This window comes from Haliotis asinina, chromosome 13 (genome assembly GCF_037392515.1).
Source record: "Haliotis asinina isolate JCU_RB_2024 chromosome 13, JCU_Hal_asi_v2, whole genome shotgun sequence".
NCBI lineage: Eukaryota > Metazoa > Mollusca > Gastropoda > Lepetellida > Haliotidae > Haliotis > Haliotis asinina.
The window spans coordinates 32,977,747-32,989,771 of NC_090292.1; the positions used below are offsets into that span (position 1 = coordinate 32,977,747).

Consider the following 12,025-nt stretch of genomic DNA (forward strand, 5'->3'; position numbering starts at 1 on the left):
CTGGGCCACCTGTGGAACATCAACTGACACAGAAGAATACACAGACATAGATACATGAGCAGAAGTAGATTCCGTGGAGAAAAGCATGTAGAGAATTGAGAAACTGCAGTTTGGTCAGATCAATTTTATTTCTTGTTTTATGGATCCAGCTCTTGTATTTTGTCAAGAACTAGATACAAAATAAAACAAGCATTGTCACAAAGGTGACATAATCCCTTGTCGCATATAATCCAATCAAATTTAAAAATAATGAAAGTGAAGGTCGTAGTTTAAGATGAAGTAAAATGTCAACAAAAACATTACTCTCAAACTCTCTTGATATCTTGCACTGTAGTTGTCCAAACACAAAAGTTTTTTGAAGAGTCACTTAGACCTTGACCAGTGTATGAAACTCCTAAAAAAACACGCTTGCATTGACCGTGGAAATTAACTGAAGGTCACCAAAATCGACTGGGCCCTGCACCTTCCCTAGATAAAGCTTGGTATTGAATATGAAGAAAATCCAGAGAACGGTTCTTGAGATACCTTGGTGACAAAGTAAAACACTAAAGTCGATTTGTGACCTTCAGATTGAAGGTGAAGGTCACCAAACCTGACTGGGACCTTTCTTTTACTGTGATAAACCTAGATACTAAATATGAAAAGAATCCAGTCATCGGTTCTTGAGATATTCCAATCTGCATGTACGGACATATGTATGTACATACTTACGGACGTGCAGCAGGAGATAAAAAAATTAATCCCCCCTCCTTAAAAAGTAAAATCTTAATATATGCTCTAACATGAAATACTCTTGAAGTCTGTGTGAAATCTAAATTCATGATCATGTAGGTTTTTCTTTGTTTGGTGATGTTATTTGTTTTTTCCCCTCTGCCTTTGGGTTTTCTGAGGACAAAAATCCGTAAAACAAGAAATAAAACTGGTCTGGCCTTAAGGATGACTATTGCAGAGATAATGATGAAATCTGAATTTGAAGGTAATTTAACTTTTAGTTGTAATATTATTTCCCTGTGATATTAAATGCTGGCGCTGGATCTCGGTGATCTCATGTCTTCTTCAACTAGTATGGGGTGGAGTCACAAAAAGAGAGGCATGTTCCTTAAACATGAACCGACAAACATTTCAAATTTTGATGGGAGTTCTAATACTGCCTATGTAGTAATATACATCTGAACCTGGTGGTTGTATTTACATATAGCACCTGGTGGTTGTATTTACATATAGCACCTGGTGGTTGTATGTAAATATAGCACCTGGTGGTTGTATTTACATATAGCACCTGGTGGGTTGTATTTATACATAGCACCTGGTGGTTGTATTTACATATAGCACCTTCAAAATTCTCTATGAGATTACAGAATATGTTTTTCAAAGTGTTGAAATCCTGTGTGGTTATTCGACTTCTACCACATTACTAATCTGCCATGGACATGTAAATCGAACAGGTGAGATAACCTTGACTATTCTCTTATGCCCATTGTAACTCTCAGGTCAAGGCTTTGTCACAAGGTTAAAGTGCATAAAGTTTGAGTTCAAGGTCACCTGTCTTGATCCTTCCCTGGTTGACTGGCGAGTTGTGTCCTGACTTGGAGGCTCAGAGGGGTCAAGGTCAAATATTCGGGTAGTGTCTGTTGATTCACGATCACCCTGTGCAAGAAATGAAAAAAATTAAAAACCCTCAAACGCATTGAAAAATGTAATATATCATCCGTGAGGCAAAACAAGTTTGAACTAATATTTCCCTGATTTGTTGAATAAGCTACTCACACTCAGTACTTCCACCAACATGTTTCAATTAATGACATATATTACCACAATAGACAGTTGCACAGAAATTCACATGCATCCTCACATTCAGTTCGGTTTTATACTTACCCATACTTGATAATGAGTGAAACAATTTTGAACTTCTATAGGTCAGTGTTTATTCATCAAAAGTTATATATGATTCTTTGTCATTTAACGCTGCAGTTGGCAATATTCCAGCTATGTAAACATGGTCTGTAAATATGTGAGTTTGAACTATATGCAGTGATCGATGTCATGAGTATCTATACAGTAACATGCAGCTATCAAGGTTGACCAAATGATCACGTTAATCATCTCTTATGATGTTGTTGAATACCAACTCTAATGTAGACCTTAGGGTCCGAAGTTTAAAGACAGTCAGATTTGAACATGCTATCATCAAAATATTCTTCCATATATCTTTGTTCATTGACAGATATATACCAGTATCTTGCATTGAGTGTAAAAACAACACCTAACCAGTTTCAGTTGGGACTGAGATTAGTGACGTCATTTCATCGTGGCACCATGGTAACAGATAACATAACAATGTAGGCAAAGAATCGCGATGCAAATCGATTGTATCAATATAAAAAAATCTCTCAATAAACATCTGTCAATCTGGAATCCAGTTTTGGATAATAACTGAAGATATCACAAGTGATCAATAATGGCAAGATAACAAACCTGTGTAACACATGATGTAATATTGTGAACAGGTTACAATCTTGTGGTTTCATCTCAAGACATGGCTTCAGTTGCTATTGGGAACGACCCTTGATTAAGGACAGACCAACTTTATTTCTTGTATGGCTCTATATGGACAGATGTTTTAAAGAATAAAAATAATAAAATAATAATAATTTTCCAGGTCAATGTTTTTATGGGCCAAAAAATGTAAACATACAAGAAACATTTGTAGATTGTATTTTGCTCTATGTATACTTCTAAAATTGCTCAAAGTAAAATACTCTTTGTATTTAGAAGTAATATTACTTGACTGGTGATTTATCATTTATATATTTTCCCCTCCTGCCATTAGGGTTTCTGAGGCCAAAAAATCTGTAACACAAGAAATATAATTGGTCTGAGCTAAATTTGAAAATTCACAGTACGGAATGTGCCTAACTTACTTGTTATATAAGCTTTGAATCAGATTTTAACTTGGCATAAAAACACCTCATTAGTCTAAAAACTGTAACCATTCGATAAATTCAAGGTCATAAATTTACGACATGACACATGGAATAGACTTAGAAGAGTTGGAGGGAGAGGTGATTGTTAGTTACAATGTTGAGATCAGTCAAGAGAGGAGGCTGAGGTTTCTGTTGAAAAGGGGTTGAGTTAGTCACAGAGTTAAGTTCTTTCATGAGATAAGTTTTAGGTTCCTGTTGAAAAGGGGTTGAGCTACTTATAAAATTGAGTTCAGTCATTAGACAAGGCTGAGGTTTCTGTTGAAAAGGGTTTGAGTTATTTACAATGTTGAGTTCAGTCATGGGACAAGGTTGAGGTTTCTGTTGAAAAGGGTTTGAGTTAGTTACAATGTTGAGTTCAGTCATGGGAAAAGGTTGAGGTTTCTGTTGAAAAGGGGTTGAGTTAGTTACAATGTTGAGTTCAGTCATTGGAAAAGGTTGAGGTTTCTGTTGAAAAGGGGTTGAGTTAGTTATAAAAATGAGATCAGTCATGAGATGAGGTTAAGGTTTCTGCTGAAAGGGTTTGGGTCGCTGGGTGAAACTGACAAGTTTCAACAGTTTCAGGGTGTTATCAGTACATACTTGGTGAGACATTCTACCTAAGATGCCTATAAAACACACATGCACGTACGCATGTACGTGCAAACACACAACACCAAATTTTCAGATTCTGGATCAGTGCTGCTAAAAATTCAAAACTTGGACACAATGCAGAGTTGGAAATTAACAAAAACACCATTTAGATGACTGACAATGGCGCCGCTCTTTTAGCGCTAAGACAGTCGTAAGTGCCATGCATTAAACATTCACTTATGACTCTCTTAGCGCTAAGAGGGCTTCCAACATATAGGTACAGGCCTGCAGAGGTCACTGCTACCTACAGAGTGAGTGAGTTGGGCTTTTCACCACTTTTAGCAATATTCCAGCAATATCACAGCAGAGGACACCAGAAATGGGCTTCACACACTGTATGCATGTGGGTAATCGAACCGGGTCTTTGCTGTGATGACCCAACCTTTCAACCACTAGGCTAACCCATGTTTCTATTACCCACAGAAGCACACTTCTGTCATATAACCAGTTTTGTGTTAATTTCCAACACAGTTTGTTAGTCTCGACACAGAAAATGTGAACTAAACCGACGAGATGTTAGTCATCCGTTGATGTAAACACATCCAAAAACCTGTAAACACGAAAGGTTTATCAGTCTGTGCCTTCCCCAATAGATAAACACCTAGTGCTTCACTCTCTTGTATATATGCTACTCAAATAAATTGAAGAACACTCCATTTTCTCAGTTACTTTGTTAAAGCTTTGGTGTGGAAATGGGTATGTTGGGTTACAAAAAGTTGGTAAACAGTTTGCAAATTTTACTAGCCAGTTGGGCTAGCTTATAATGTCTGAAGGTTACTTGCCCACAAAATGATTTACTAGCCAGCTGGGCTAGCTTATAATGTTTGAAGGTTACTAGCCCACAAAGTGATTTACTAGCCAAAATTTGAAGGCAGAAACTAGGCAAAAGAATACAAAAACTGATCAGAATAAGATATTGTCTGCATGACACAGATTTCATAAATAAGCTGCTAATGCGATGAACATTTTGATGAAAGTGTTTTATAACAAATTAAGTTGCGGGGAGAATGATATCTTAACAAAATGATCCTGTGAAAATTCACTTACCCTTCAGGTCAGACTTGAGATTTACTAGTCAAAATGGATTGTTACTAGCCATGGGCCAGCAGGCCAGTAGCTATTTCGCTCAGTGGTTACAGATATCATCCAATATGGATCCCCAGTTTAATCACGGACTAACTGTTAAAAAAATTTACAAACTGTTTTTTAACAATACATATTTAGTAGCACTTTACTATTACTCCTCGTATACTCTTCAACTTTGAACTGGCTCTGATGGTTACATACAAGTTTTCAGTTTGGGGTTTAGGCTATGTGGATGAATAGCAGTGTTCTTCTGAAGGGCACAGCCCTCTTTTCTGGATGTAGTATTTTGGACAAAAACCAACTGGGGAGGCACAGGCTGGGAGTTAGTGGGGTGAATTAGTCTGGGAGATAATCTAGAAACCTTCTCCGATTGGAGCTGAGCTGCACGGTGCTGAGCTGCTATCAGCTCATGTTGGGTTCTCTCCAGCTCCTCCTGAAAGTGGCAACGTCATACAAATAAAGAAAGCCTGGTACAGCAGTGTCTGGGGTTGTACATGTGCACCTGGTCCTGTACGTATGTACAGAAGTACAATCTTTTCATGGGCTGTACACATGTACAGTATAGGAGTTCTCTGAACAGAAGTGCAGTCCTATCATGGGCTGTACACATGTATGATAGGACCAGGGGCTGTACACATATATGGTAGGACCAGGGGTTGTACACATGTATGGTAGGACCAGGGGCTGTACACATGTATGATAGGGCCTGGGATTGTACACATGTATGGTAGGGACAGGGGTTGTACACATGTATGGTAGGGCTGGAGGTCGAACACATATATGATAGGGCTGGGGGTTGTACACAGTGATGTATGGTAGGGCCAGCAATTATACACATGTATGGCAGGGCTAGGGGTTGTACACATGTATGGTACAGACTTGGGTTGTACACATGGTATGGCCGGAGGTTGTGCACACGTATGGTAGGGCTGGGGGTTGTAGACAGTGATGTATAGAAGGGCCGGAGGTTGTACGTATGTATGGTAGGGCTAGGGGTTGTACACATGTATGGTAAGGACGGGTTGTACACATGTATGGTACGGCCGGAGCTTGTACACATGTGTGGTAGGGCTTCAGCTTGTACACGTGTATGGTAGGGCCGGAGCTTGTACTCATGTATGGTAGGGCCGGCGATTGTACATATGCATAGAGCCGGAGGTTGTACACATGTATATAAAGCTGGGGGTTGTACACATGTATGGTAGGGACAGTGGGTGTACACATGTATGAAGGTTGTACATATGTATGGTTGGGCTGGGGGGTTGTACAAATGTATGGTAGGGACAGGGGCTGTACACATGTACGTTAGGGACAGGGGGTGTACACATGTATGGTTGGGCCGGGGGGTTGTACACATGTATGGTAGGGATGGGGGCTGTGCATATGTATGGTAGGACTGGGGTTGTACACATGTATGGTAGGGACAGGGGCTGTACACATGTACAGTAGGGGTGCTGTCTGTACAGACGTACTGACCTATTATGGGTTATTGGTGTGGGTGTGGATGGCCAGGGCTGGAGTTTGTGCAGGTTGTAGATGAGGCTGGAGGGACACCATCATCTGACAGCACCATACCAACAGCCAATAACCCCATTGTGTATTACTCTGTCCAGTTTAATCGAGACATTTTTTTGTTGCAGTGAGTACTGACACTTTGGGTGTATGGCTAGCTGTATATGTGTTGTAGTCAGTGACAGTCCAGCTGTATAGTTTCTTATTAACAATAGTCCAGCTGTAATTTCCTCATAAAAAATCCAGCTGTATAGTTGGTTATCAACAGTTCAGACGTATAATTCCTTATAAACAACAGTCGAGCTGTAAGGTCCTTATAAACTATAGTCCAGCTGTATAGTTCATTATGAATAGTCCAGGTGTAGTTCCTTATAAAAAAACAAAAAAACACCAACCCAGCTGTACCTCCTTAAAAATAGTCCAGATGTATAGTTCCTTATAAACAATAGTTCAGCTGTATTGTTTCTTACAAACAATAGTCCAGCTGCATAATTTCTTACAACCAATAGTTCAGCTGTAACTATAGTTCCTTATAGATAGTCCAGCTGTAAATCTCCTTATAAAGTCCACATGTATAGCTGGTTTTGTAAATAGTAGAGCTGAACAGCTGATTATGAACAAGTCCAGCTGTGTAGTTCCTTATAAACAAAAGTCCAGCTGTATAGTTCCCAACAAACAATAGTCCAGCTGTATAGTTCCCAACAAACAATAGTCCAACTGTACAATTCCTTATGAACAATGGTTAAGTCATAAAGCTCCTTATAAATCACAGCCCACCTCTATAGCTCCTTACGAATGATAGCCCACCTGCATATCTCCTTATAAACGATAGCCAAGCTGAACAGCTTCTCATAAATGATAGCAAAGACATGGGTCAACCAAGTCAACGAGCCTGACCATCCGATCACGTTAGTTGCCTCTTGTGACAAGAGCAGTCACACTTTGTGGCAAGCATGGGTTGCTGAAGACCAATTCTACCCCAGGACCTCCACGGGTTATGTAAACAATGGCTCAGGTGCTACCAGTCAAAAAGTCTGTGACGAGCAGACAAATCTCTTGCAAACAGATTGCGCATTGATCCTCACAGCTAGGGTACAATACGATATACACTCAACCACATCATCCATTAGAGGTTCCATCTCACTTAGAGAGTGAGTGAGTGAGTGAATTTAGTTTTATGCCACACTCAGCAATATTCCAGCTATATGGCGGCGGTCTGTAAATAATCAAGTCTGGACCAGACAATCCAGTGACCAACAACATGAGCATTGATCTGCGCACTTGGGAACTGATGACATGTGTCAACCAAGTCAGCGAGGCTGACCACCCGATCCCGTTAGTCGCCTCTTACGACAAGCAGTGACACCATCTCACCTAGGGAAAGAATGAATCCTGCAACACTTCTCTACTTAAACATCCATTAACAAATTGACAAACAGTCAAATTATGCAAATACTTTTCACAGTGACTTTAAACAAACCCACTTCTTTTCCAGATTTAAATACTAAGTTCTATTTGTCCTTTTTGACTGGTAGTGTGGTTTCAAATGCTCAAAGTACAGGCAATTTGGTATGGTCACTTCTTGTCTCTTAATAATTGCAGTAATGGATGTTTTGACACTGTTTTATTTCTGTGATATATGACTGAGCCATAATGCCATAAAACCTGATAAGCTATGCAATCATCAAGTACTGTCCATTCAATCAATATTTAATATCAATCATTGTTAATAAACCAGTCGTATCTGTCCACAAATTAAGATTTACTACTAATATTTGGGGTATTTTATCCAAATTTCAAGTACCTCTTGCCATTCTGATGTGAATTTTGAGGCACAGAGTGAATAATGAAATCTGGACCAGAAAATCCAGTGATAGCTTTTTTTCACAACACAGACTTCTATTTTCAGTACAATAACCCAAGAATTTGCCCTTCAGTTCAAGGTCATTTCTAGTCTGTCTAACTGCGAGAATGGCTCCTGTTATATGAAACACTGTGACAGTAATGCCCTATTCTGGAGGGGTAAATACCCCAAATAACAGCTTTACCCACTTGGCCGGCCACAAAGAATAAAACAAGAGTATTAGGTGTCAATCTATATCACTTCATGTCGTGTACATTGCCGCCTTTATATCAGTGTCAATATCACCTTGGATAGTATCCAGTGGGCACGCTCTGGCTTCTGTGTGTTGTTACAATGGTGTTACTGTTACATGATAAGGTGCTCTTATTGGAGAGGCAGGTTTTTAAAAATGATTTCTGGCTGACAATATTTGAAATAGGTGTTTAAAGTTTCAGAGGAATAAAGCAATGGTTTGAAATGCTGAATATCTTGAAAAATTGTTCAGTGACAGGAGTGACTCAAGATCTAGGACAGGCCACTGTCATACAACAATCAATCCACATCTAGGACAGGTCACTGCATGACAACAGACTCAACATCTAGGACACGCCACTGTAATATACCAGTCATTCAACATCTAGGACAGGCCACTGCATGACAACAGTCACTCAACATCTAGGACAGGCCTCTGTAATACACCAGCCACTTAACATCTAGGGCAGGCCATCATATGACACTAGTCACTCAACATCTTGAACAGATCACTGTATGACAACATTTCACTCAGGCCATTGAGGGACAGTCCCTTTGCCACCGCATGATGAGTAGCTCAACATCTTTGACAGGCCACCGCATGAGTAGCTCAACGTCTTTGACAGGCCACTGCATGAGTAGATTAACATCTTTGACAGGCCACTGCATGAGTAGCTCAACATCTTTGACAGGCCACCGCAGGATGAGTAGCTCAACATCTTTGACAGGCCACTGCATGAGTAGCTCAACATCTAGGACAGGCCACCGCAGGATGAGTAGCTCAACATCTTTGACAGGCCACTGCATGAGTAGCTCAACATCTTTGACAGGTCACCGCATGATGAGTAGCTCAACATCTTTGACAGGCCACTGCATGAGTAGCTCAACATCTTTGACAGGCCACTGCATGAGTAGCTCAACATCTTTGACAGGCCACTGCATGAGTAGCTCAACATCTTTGACAGGCCACCGCAGGATGAGTAGCTCAACATCTTTGACAGGCCACTGCATGAGTAGCTCAACATCTAGTACAGGCCACCGCAGGATGAGTAGCTCAACATCTTTGACAGGCCACTGCATGAGTAGCTCAACATCTTTGACAGGTCACCGCATGATGAGTAGCTCAACATCTTTGACAGGCCACTGCATGAGTAGCTCAACATCTTTGACAGGCCACTGCATGAGTAGCTCAACATCTTTGACAGGCCACTGCATGAGTAGCTCAACATCTTTGACAGACCACTGCATGAGTAGATTAACATCTTTGACAGGCCACCGCATGAGTAGCTCAACATCTTTGACAGGCCACTGCATGAGTAGCTCAACATCTTTGACAGGCCACTGCATGAGTAGCTCAACATCTTTGACAGGCCACTGCATGAGTACCTCAACCTCTTTGACAGGCCATTGCATGATGAATTGCTCAACATGTTTGACAGGCCACTGCTTGATGAGTTGCTCAACATCTAGAACAGGCCACTGCATGAGTAGCTCAACATCTTTGACAGGCCACTGCTTGAGTAGCTCAACATCTTTGACAGGCCACTGCATGAGTAGCTCAACATCTTTGACAGACCACCGCATGATGAGTAGCTCAACATCTTTGACAGGCCACTGCTTGATGAGTTGCTCAACATCTAGGAAAGGCCACTGTATGACTCTACATCTAAGATTGGTCATGGTGGAAGAGTGTTCCTAAAAACCCTTGACCTCAACATTTACTGCCCCTTTAATATCCCCTGGAGTCTGAATGACGAGCCCTTGACTGATTGTTTGACCAGTAAGCTGATTCACTTGGACCTAATAGTCAACAACTTATAGGTGTGTTTGAAGCTCTACATGAACCATTAGTTCATATAGATGAGCAAACAGTCAGCACTAAGTGGTGTATGTTGGTTCAGGCTAGGGTTTAAATGGTAATTATTGCTAGGTGATAAACAATCATATCATTCTAGACAAAGGGAGTGTCCAAGAAATTATAAGGCCACAATGAATTAACCATCCACACTTTAAAAAATGTAAGTCAGCAGGTAATTTGTCTAATTATTCATCAACAAACAACTCAAGACATGAGTGTAAATGAACAAGAGTGTCATATACATGAAGCCTGACCATTTGACATGCCTTGGAATACTGTTTATTAAATATTAACAAAAAGGAAAGAACAAAGAAGGGTAGCTGGGTTTAAAAAACTAATAATGAATTTATTATACCCTAAGGCTTAAATTTGAGACAGGAATCACACCTTTTCAGTAAAGTGAAGAGAATGAGATATGTTTCATTCTCCCTAAGGATGAAGAATATGGTGATGGAATCCAAACTTTGAACAAGTTATTTCAAAACTGAATATATCAAATTACAAACAGACTGAGTTTTGCCATGAGAGAGTGAGTGAGCAAGCAGCTGTTGTGTGAGTGGTTTTGAGTGAGTGAGTGAGTGAGTGAGTGAGTGAGTCAGTCAGTGAGTGAGTGAGTCAGTGAGTGAGTGAGTGAGTCAGTCAGTCAGTCAGTCAGTCAGTCAGTCAGTCAGTCAGTCAGTCAGTCAGTCAGTCAGTCAGTCAGTCAGTCAGTCAGTCAGTCAGTCAGTCAGTCAGAATTGTTGCTACTTTTAGGATTATTCCAGCAATATCACAGCAGGAAAATGTGAACTTGACTTCACATGACTGTACACAATCAGAGAATTGAGTCTACAGCTTGTCAAGTAAATGAATGGAGGACCGCATGTATTGATGCTGTGTATTATTCAAGTAGATCATATTATTTACAACCATAAATATAATGGATCATTGGTTAAATTCTCATCTATGCAATCAGTTTTTATGAATTTATTCATTCAATCAGATCATTTGAAGATGAATCTGTTTTCAACCTGTCAGAAATGCAATAAATCACTCACAAGGGACCACTCATTTTAGGAGTAGTGGGGTAGCCTACAGGTTAAAGCATTTGCTAGTCATGCTGTAGACACAGGTTCGATTCCCCACATGGGAACAATGTATGAAGACCATTTCTAGTATCAGCCACCATGATATTGTTGGAATATTGCTAAAAGCAGCATAAAACCAAACTCACTCATTTTCAGTCGCTATAACCATAGTTTAATTTGTAGTTCACATTGTCAGCAAACAGTACTGAATGAAGCCAGAGCAAACATCTGTTGCTGATCACTCTGTGCTTTTCTCCCACATCTAACTCACATGCAGGGATATAATATAAAAAAAGAGCTGTTCAAAGCAGCATTCAACCCAACAAACTAGCCTACTTTAGCATTGCAGAAATTCTGCTGCTGATGAAAAGGAATAAGAAACAGATCTTGAATAAGAAAGAATGAGGTTCAAGGTTTGTCTAATTCTTTACAGTTCACTGCCACAACACAATCAAAATGTTTGCACCTAGTGATCAATATTGTACATATTCCTGCACGTATATATCAACATTTTATCTATGCAGAAAGGCATCAGAGGCAGTACAACTAGAGTTTACCATGATCATGACCAGGGCCTAGATTTTCGAAGCTCTCTTAGTGCTAAGATGGTCATAAGTTAATGTTAATGTAAGGCACTTACGACTATCTTAGCGCTAAGAGAGATTTGAAAATCTGGGACCTGTCTGCCAATTTTTCAAGTTTACAATTACCAGTTTGTCAAGTCTTGTAAAATGTGTGCAATAGAAACAGCATAGATTGATTCCAACTAATCTGATTAAAATCAGTTCTTTCA

The 12,025-nt window shown here is 40.0% G+C and overlaps 2 protein-coding genes across 2 annotated transcripts in view; both read right to left on the reverse strand.

Annotated features, from left to right (window-relative positions):
• LOC137259760 (phosphatidylinositol 4-phosphate 5-kinase type-1 alpha-like) overlaps window positions 1-12,025 on the reverse strand; it is a 367,781-nt gene that overhangs the window by 292,360 nt on the left and 63,396 nt on the right. The gene's annotated exons all lie outside the window — the stretch shown is intronic.
• Window positions 1-12,025, reverse strand: part of LOC137259756 (putative leucine-rich repeat-containing protein DDB_G0290503) — a 143,151-nt gene that overhangs the window by 69,436 nt on the left and 61,690 nt on the right. The window contains exons 13-14 of the mRNA XM_067797360.1: window positions 5,062-5,133; window positions 1,543-1,647 (exon numbers count right to left, since the gene is read on the reverse strand). Of these exons, the coding sequence (XP_067653461.1) occupies window positions 1,543-1,647; window positions 5,062-5,133 (177 nt within the window). The remainder of the gene's footprint in view (window positions 1-1,542; window positions 1,648-5,061; window positions 5,134-12,025) is intronic.